We start from the raw sequence: 8,291 nt of genomic DNA, 5'->3' as shown, positions 1-8,291 counted from the left end.
GTCCTGAGCACCCACTGTCTTCGCACATTTTATTGGGTCTCTAGTAAGTGTCTCCACACATACCTGGCCAGGACCCACTTGCTGCGGATGTGGTCAGCGTGTGTGCTCCTATACGTACATGTGAGCTCACGTGTGTGTGTAAGAGGTGACAAAGCCCCATCCTAAGTTTCCTGCTTTCAGGTTCCCAGCCCTCCCAGTTGATGTCAATAATTAAATCAACAAAAATGGTTTCTCTGGAGCCATGGCTAGGCCTTTTCTTTGGGAAGTTGAGGTCAGAGGCAGTTCCAACCCCTGGGAGGCAGTGGCCGGGTTAGAACTGGAGGGGAACAGGGCCTCAGCACAGGTGATCTTTCCCCTGCCCCCAACACCCCACCCAGACAGGGGGTCCCAGAAACTGGCAGGGGACTCCTGGCCCTGCAGACCTTGCTGAGGGACACCAAGTGGGAAGACAGTATTGGGGGTCTGGTGACCTCAGGCAGGATGGTCCATATTCAAACACCACCATGTCCTAGGACAGCAAGAAGGGATTTGGGGGTTTCAACTCAAGAAAAGGCCCTGTGGTCTGACCTGGTGTCCCTACGACAGGGCTCCCTGAGATGGCCTGGGAGTGGAGCCCTGATGCCCCCCATCTAGAGCTGACACTCAGAGGCAGGGGACCCACCTCATATCTGCCCATAGTGTCTTCCTCTGGCTCCTCTCCTGTTACTGAGTCACCAGTACTACTCCGCACGGGCCACTGGAAGACAGAGGCCCACTTGACACGGGGACTGAACACACGCTCCCCTGCCCACTACCCTTCCCATCCAGGAAGCAGCCCTCCTGTAAACAGGCCTAGCAGCCAGGGCCTTATCATACCTTTGCCACAAGAGACAATGTGGTGAGAGAGCTCTTTAAGCTGCGAGGCTCCACAGGCGTGTGGATTGGGGGTAGGAGGTGAAGCATAGTCCTAGAGCCAGGCTCAGACTGCACCCCCAGCCAAAGTGAATACTAGTTTGGGAGTGATGTCTGCCACTTGGCGCCTTTCTTAGTCCTGCATGTTGGAAATCCCAGGCAGTGCCAGCTGCCAAACCAGGAACCACACCCCTCTGCCTCTGCCTGGTTCAGGGAGGGCCTGCCCAGAGGCTGTGTCCAACCACAGAATATTCTAACAACCCATCTTAATATTCTAGGCATTTTCGGAAGTAGCCTTCCCAGGACCAAGCCCCACCCAGCCACCAGCTCTACACTGCTCTGGGAAGAGGGTGGACCAGACAGGGTGAGGGGGAAGTGAAGGGCTTATTGGACCTGCCTCCATCCGCCAATGATCCTCCTCCTCCTCTGAGAAGGCCCTGGAACTAGCCTAGCTCAGTGGTCCCTGCAGGCTGGAGGCTGAAGGGAAAGAAAAGGGGGTGCTGCAGAGGTTCCTGAGGAGGGTCAGGGAGATGTGAGGGAGGGTGTAGCTCAGGGCCCAGCAGCCTTGGGACCATGGCAACACCAGGAATGGGTATGGGGGCAATGGGGCTTGCGGGGTTTCATGAGGCTTTGAAGGGGCTCTATTCTCTGGGAAGGGAATGCTCATGGGACAAGGCAGGGAGCTCTGAGGGATCCCTAGCCCTCAGCCTAGCTCCCAGCAGGGCCNGAAGAGGAGTTGTGTGTCCTTGGGAGATTCAGGCAGGTAACCCATGTATCTGTCAAATAGGTGGAAAGAAAGGCCACAGCCCATGGCCTGTGTGCTCAGCTGTGTCCAGAGCTTTAGGAGAAGCCCTGGGAAGAGGGCAGGAGGGAAATTAGAATAGTCATCTGGAGGACCTTGCAGTCATCTCTTTGCCCTGTGGCCTGACATTATAACTCTGTGTTTGCCTTTCATCTTTCTTGCTACAGGATTTCTGACAGGACTCTGCGCCCCTCCCCATCACACCCTCCACCTCAAAGACATGACCACTTGGAAAAGGCAAACAGGAGAAGGGAACAAAAGGAACCATTACTTGAGGCCCCACCCCTGGTCTCTGAGGGGAAGGAGAGGTGGGCTTTGCCTTTCTAACCTAACCTTTCTCTGATTTTGTTAAGATATAGAAGCCTTAAGCCCTGTCCTTCCTAATGCACTATGGCTCTGTCCCTCTGTGTTTGAGCAGAGTGCCTATTTCCTGCTGTGTTGGAGGGGTGGGGGCTTCACTTCACTATTTGAGAGGGTCACTGCCTCCCTATGTTTAATGGAAAGAGCCTAATATTTCTCCTGTATTTTGGGAACATCTTTCCCATCTTCTTTATGTCCTAGTGTTAGGTCAATAAATATGTTTGAATCAGCTATTCCCAGAGTGTGGCTTGAGATTGTTAAACTGATGGAAGTTAGGTCTTTGCTGGTGTCTTAGGCGGCCCTGCCCAGCCCCATGGCCCAGTGTGCAAGTGCAGCGCTGCATATACCCCAGATGTTAGTACATTGGCTCTTAAGGACCTGTTGCTTAGTAACGAGAGATTGGGTGGGGCAGAGGAGTTAGGGAGAGACCCTACTTGCCTTCCAGTAATTTATCTAGTGAGTACAGATTAGGCTGAAGAACGAAGATAATGTCCTCATCACTTGGAGGGTGAACCTGCCTGTCTCACCTATACTGGGGCCAGGCCAGTCCACAATCTTGGCAGAAATCTTGGCAGCTTTCATCCAAGGGTTCTTTCCAGGGGTAATTTCGTGCCCTCATCCCAAAAACACCTGTCATAATTTGAAATTTTATAGAATCTTAATATGTGAGAGCCAGGAGGAATGTCTAACCCTAAAATCCAAATTTTTGACATCACCTTCTCCATTATCCTTACCTTCCCGCACTAGTTCTCACCAAGTCCTGTCAAGTTGTTCTCCAAAATATCTGTCTGATCTGTCTCTTCTCTCATTGCTGCCATCATCTCTCACCTAGACTGCCACAAAATAGCCTCTGGAATCCAGTCTCCTTGAAGCTCTGACTTGTATATTCTTGTTCTGCTTTTTGGAGCAGCACAGCACCTCGGTTCTCTCTTTCCCCCCTGACAAGCAATCAAATATATGAAGACACTGTTGTCACTTTCTACTTTGACTATTTTCTTCTGTGGTTTAAGGAGCCTTTCAGCCTCTTCTTTTAGATAGGATTTCCAGTTCTTTTCTGTCCTGGGCATCTGATTTAATTTCAGGTTGTGGTCTCCCAGGCTGAAGACAGCCATTCAGCTAGTGGTCTCTGTAGAAGGAATCATGACTTCCTGTGATGAGATGGTCACTCAGCCAAACCCATTTCTTCCTCCTTCCCCATTTTTAGACAAACACTTTGTAATTCAATTGAAAATTTAAACTATGTGTGGGAGAGGCAGTTTAGCATAGTTGTTAATAGTGAGGGTTCTGGAGCTAAAATTTTTGTCAGAGTTTAAATCCTAGCTTCACTGTATACTAGCCTCATGACCCTGGTCAAGTTATTTCCTCATAAGGTGATTGTAAGTGTGGAGCTAATATATGTGAATCGCTCACAACAAATTTAGCACATAGTATACACTGAGATGTTACCTCTTACTGTTTGTTTACTTTGACGCAGGAACATAAGTGACCTTTTTTATAACATTTAAAATATATGTAAAAATAAATAGAGCAGTTATGAGTCTCACTGTACAAACTCAGGTGAGGAATGCCTTACAATCACTAACACTTGCGTAGGGCTCGAGCCAGGCATGAGCAGAGTGCCAAACCTGCACTGATTTATGTACTCTCAGTTACACTGAAGCAGAGGATAATTCCTGTGGGGATGGTGCTGCTCTGGGAGGTTACATAGCTTTGTCTAAGCTTGCAGAGCTAGGAAATTGTGGCACCAGTTCAAACCCTCTTGGGCCTCATTCTAGAGACTGTCCACAAGGGCTGTTTTCACTGCAGCTGGACCTGGGCTGGGGCTGCACGGATTTCACCAAGAAATGTCAGAGCAGAAAAAGGCTACTACCAGACCTGTCACCTAACCTGCACCTCCAGGTCAAAGAGGAATGAGGCCAACAACACAGGCCTGATGATTCAGAGCTTATGTTGCTGGGTTTAATGACCTTTTGTGTCTCTTGAACTCGAAACTATGGAGACTGTTCAGGACTAGCCAAGAAATTTCTGAGAGAGGACAAGGGCCCTCACATGTATGAAAACATGAAAACATTCTACTTCAAAGCCATGTGGTAGTGGAATAGGAATAAGTGGGAAAAAAATAGATTAGGAAAGAGAATCCAGAAGTAGACCCATTCATAAGAATTTATGATCAAAATGGCATTTCAAAACAGTAAGGAAAGAGACTTCAAATAAATGGTTTGCAGACTTCTGTCTCTCTACCTAAATGTTATATTTTACACCATTCCCAAGTTAAAACTTCATGGGATAGGGCCAGCCGAGTGGCGCGATGGTTAAGAACTGGCTTGGGACGCCAGAGGTCCCCGGTTTGGATCCCACATATGAGGGCCAGTGACACTGCCCTCCACAGCTAAGATGCTGAACAACAGCTCAACCTGGAGCTGGGCTGCTGTGAGTCGCCAGCGACGGCGTAGGCTACAGCCCCTGCAGCAGTGGGTTGCCATGGGCTACCGTGTGTAGCCAGCAGCCAGCATCCGCAGTGAGCGGCCGTCCAGAAGCCGGCGACTGATGTGCCTCGCCCGGGAAGAGCGCAATGATGGTGCCAACTTGGACCAGTGAAGCAACGTCCTCCACAACTAGACTGAAGAACAAAAAGGACAGCAACTTGTCTGTACCCCTTCCCCCAGTTCCCCAGCGCTGTTCCCATTCCCCAATTCCCCAATAAAAAACCCCAAAAACTTCATGGGCTAAAAATAAACTTTCAGAGTTAAGCAGAAAGATGAAATAAATTATTTTTAGAACTTGGCTTTCCTAAGCAGTACACAAAATCCAGAAATGATAAAAGATTAACTTTATTTTTTTAAACTTTATTGGGGCACAGTGTGTTTTTCCAGGACCCATCAGCTTCAAGTCAAGTTGTTTTCAATCTAGCTGTGGAGGGTGTAGCTCACTGGCCCATGTGGGAATCAAACCGGCAACCGTGGTGTCATAAGCCTGCGCTCTAACCACCTGAGCCAACCGGCTACCCCAAAGATTAACAGTTTTAACTTCATGAAAATTAAAATGAGGGGAATGGGAATGAGTAGGCTGGTGAAGGAGAAGTTTGATGTTCTCTAGTCTTCTATATTGTTTGAATCTTATACAAAGCTTATTGAGGGGACAAATGTGGCTTATAGATGGGGGGAAAAAATGGAAAATGTTGGTGAGTAACTTTTCCATGGCTTTTAATCCATTGCTCCACAAGTATTGAGCTCCGTTATGCACTAGGACTGTGTGGGGGTTAAGTAAAAGACAGAACCACTGCTAGGGCCCATCATCTGTGAGATGGTTGTCCAAGAAGAAAATGTCCTCTCAGGGACAGCTTCCTGGAAGTAGAGGGATTTGAGCTGGGCCTTGCAAAGGGGGGAGGATTTCAGTGGGTGAGAGACAAGAATCTTCTAGGCTAGGGCGGCTGAGGCTGGCAGCCCCATGTGCTCCAGTGCTCTGCACCCACGTGGCTGGGCCACCTTGAAGTGAGTCAGCTCTGCATAGGTCTCCCTGTCAAGGGAACATAGTGGAGGAAGTGGTGAGAGCAAACCTGAGTCAGGTTTGGAGATTGGGACATTGGGCCTGGGAGAAGGTCAACCGTTCATGAGAATGCTAAGCTGGGATCAGTGAAGTGATTGGTCTTGGGGCCCTGCTTAGCTTAGCTGTGCTCTCAGATGTGGGTGGGGTGACAGTTTACCGAAGAGACTGATTGGTATATGGCTAACACCACAGGATGCTGAATCCTGTGGGCAAACCAGGCCTCAGAAAGGTGACCACAACCCTGGGGCAGGGCCACCTCAGAGTTCTCACCACACCCTGGACAAGAGAGTCCTCAACACCACCCCCCACCTGCCTGCCCCTTGGCTCTAACCCTGAGCTCACCAAGCTATTCTCATCCCAGAGTCAAGTTCAGCACAAGATAAGACGGGATGCAAAGCATTCTGATCGTTGTCACTCTTATACAGCAGAATTCTGGTCAGTTTGCATTCTGTAAATGAATACAAACAAGCAATTTGGAGCAACGCTTTGTGGAAAGAGATGGCCTATGTCAGGGAGGTGGCAGTAGGAAATGGTAAAAGGTCAGGTGGTCATGATGGGAAGCCCTCAAGATTTCCTGATGGGCTGGAGATGAAAGAGGAGGGTCACAGATGATTATGCTTTGGGCCTGAGCAGCTGGAAAACAGGGGCCATCAGCTGTGGTGGAGGGCAAAGGCTGCAGGTGGAGCAGAGTTCAGTTTGGGGCATGTTTGTGATGTTAGGTGGGAGGGAGGTCTGGGCTGGAGATGTAAACATGGGCGGGCTGGCATAGACAGTGTGGAAGCCTACTTTAGGTGTCCTCGGTGGATAAGTGATGGGTCAAGCTGGGCTCCGCTCTTAGGTATCCCTCGCTGCTTTTCTTGCTTACAGGTCTTCTTCTCAAGTTCCTTCACATTCCCTACCCCTTAGCTGGGGAGGGCCAGAGTCAGAGCCTTCTTCCTAAGGAGAAACCAGGGGCCCCACCCTCCTGAGGAAGGAGATTCTTTTCATGTCTCCCTGCAGTGTTCTTCCCTACCCCACTGCTCACCCTTCCCCAGGGCCTAGTCTGCCCAGGCTATTACCCACAGACAGGGCTGGAAAGGAACCTGAGCCGCCTGCCTGCTCACACTAAAGTACAGCATGGGGACAGGAAAAACCTTGTCACTGTCACTTTAAGTCGCCTGAGGGAGGGGGTCCATCACCCCGTGTTCACCAGTTGAGGAAGACTGAGAGAAGGAAGTGGAGTGAGTTGCAGAGAGCACCGGGCCCAGCTGCTCCTGGGCCTGCTCACGCATGAAAGCTTCCTGCAATGAGAGCGGAAACACAGGTGCAGTCCCCACCACGACAGCCCCCAGAGCCTGGGCCAGAGGGGAGCCATGGACAGGCCCCGAGCCCTGGTTCTGCTCTTGGCACTGCTGACACTCTGCATCACTGCCGGTGAGTGGGGGCTGGAGAGAAGCAGAGGCGGTGGGGACATGGTGGAGACCCAGCCCTTGGCCCTTCCTATGTCTGTATCCCACAGGAACCCCCGAGGTGTGGGTGCAAATTCAGATGGAGTCCACCAAGTCCCCATTCTTCACTGTCCGCTGTGGATTCCTGGGATCTAGCACTATCTCCCTGGTGACTGTGAGCTGCGGGGGGCCCGATGGTGCTAGAGGGACCAAGCTGGCTGTGTTGCACCCAGAATTAGGCATCCAACAGTGGCCCCCTGCCAGCCAGGCCCACTGGGAAACCAGAACAAGCATCTCCCTCACAATGGAAGGATCTGAGGGGAAAAGCTCCAGTCCCAATACCACCTTCTGCTGCAAGTTTACTTCCTTCCCTGAGGGCTCCCAGGAGGCCTGTAGTAACCACCTCCTTGACTCAGACCAAGGTGGGGCTGATAACGAGCTGTGCCCAGGGAGGGTAGGGAAGGCCTCGGGGCACTGGCCGCTATCTGGTAAGTCTTTATCTGTGCACAGGGCTCCCTGCCCCTACTCCAGCCTCTATTCTACGGGCAGACTTGGCCGGGATCTTGGGGGTCTCAGGGGTCCTCCTCTTTGGCTGCATCTACCTCCTACACCTACTTCATCGACAGAGACACTGGTAAGACACAGCCCTGGCCAAGCCCAGTCTAAATCCCCATAGCGCTGGGTTAGCCACATGGTTTTCTTCTGACCCTCCTTTCTCCCAGGTCTGTCATGAAGCTTCAGTCATCTCTCAGCAGCCCTCAGGCACAGACACGAACAAGGGTAAAGACGGGGATCGTTTTGGAGCAGGGAACAGAGTGGGTTGGATCTGGGGGCCGTGAGGTGGAACCTCACTTGGGCTTCTTTCCCCATCACCCCTGCAGGCAGCCAGCCAAGCCCCCCTGGCCTCTCTCCACATCCCCTATGCCACCGTTGCCACCAACTACTGCCCAACAGCTCTGGACACGGTCCTCCCACCCCAGCCACTGTCTGAGTGGGTGCCGCTCCCCACCCACACAGCACACCACCCTGCCCCCAGGACACCTCTGTCAGCCTCTGCTCGAAGCAGTTTCGTCTTTGTCGAAAATGGACTCTATGCTCGGGCAGGAGAGAGGCCTCCCTACACGGGCCCTAAACTTATCTCTTTCCCTGACCCTCTGGGGCCCAGAACTATGAAGGGGCGTTTAGGAGTTCAATGACAGGGGCCCCAAGTCCACTTGGCCTTCCTCCCCTCCCAGGCTTCTGGGACCCTTTTCTGTTGGTGTCTG

The 8,291-nt window shown here is 51.4% G+C and overlaps 2 protein-coding genes across 4 annotated transcripts in view; both read left to right on the top strand.

Annotated features, from left to right (window-relative positions):
• The window catches only part of STAG3 (STAG3 cohesin complex component), a 41,831-nt gene extending 39,138 nt beyond the window's left edge, over positions 1-2,693 (top strand). For both annotated transcript variants that reach the window (XM_019629879.1, XM_019629878.1), the window contains one exon: positions 1,861-2,693. In XM_019629879.1, coding sequence (XP_019485424.1) covers positions 1,861-1,869 — 9 coding nt within the window. In that variant the 3' untranslated portion in view covers positions 1,870-2,693. The remainder of the gene's footprint in view (positions 1-1,860) is intronic.
• A 3,328-nt stretch (positions 2,694-6,021) lies between these two features.
• PVRIG (PVR related immunoglobulin domain containing) lies at positions 6,022-8,285 on the top strand. 2 transcript variants are annotated; one of them, XM_019629902.1, is made up of 5 exons: positions 6,025-7,012; positions 7,098-7,448; positions 7,537-7,660; positions 7,749-7,806; positions 7,908-8,285. In XM_019629902.1, the coding sequence occupies exons 1-5, from the start codon at positions 6,952-6,954 to the stop codon at positions 8,220-8,222; spliced, it is 909 nt and encodes a 302-aa protein (XP_019485447.1). In that variant the 5' UTR covers positions 6,025-6,951; the 3' UTR covers positions 8,223-8,285. The 2 variants fall into 2 exon arrangements, with proteins under 2 accessions (XP_019485446.1, XP_019485447.1); XM_019629901.1 differs by having other exon boundaries at positions 6,022-7,012; positions 7,749-8,285.
• The last annotated feature ends 6 nt before the right edge of the window (positions 8,286-8,291 follow it).

Source organism: Hipposideros armiger, unplaced genomic scaffold, assembly GCF_001890085.2.
Source record: "Hipposideros armiger isolate ML-2016 unplaced genomic scaffold, ASM189008v1 scaffold_875, whole genome shotgun sequence".
Lineage (NCBI taxonomy): Eukaryota > Metazoa > Chordata > Mammalia > Chiroptera > Hipposideridae > Hipposideros > Hipposideros armiger.
Note: the sequence above shows the minus strand (reverse complement) of the source record. Positions and strands in the feature narration are given on the sequence as shown.

What these genes read in the sequence shown, in the direction of transcription:
- PVRIG (XM_019629901.1), top strand. Translation starts at nt 6,952, where the DNA reads ATGGACAGGCCCCGAGCCCTGGTTCTGCTCTTGGCACTGCTGACACTC. An exon ending in GACACTCTGCATCACTGCCG is followed by an intron (nt 7,013 to 7,097) that starts GTGAGTGGGGGC and finishes TGTATCCCACAG; the next exon opens with GAACCCCCGAGGTGTGGGTG. An exon ending in CCTCCTTGACTCAGACCAAG is followed by an intron (nt 7,449 to 7,536) that starts GTGGGGCTGATA and finishes ATCTGTGCACAG; the next exon opens with GGCTCCCTGCCCCTACTCCA.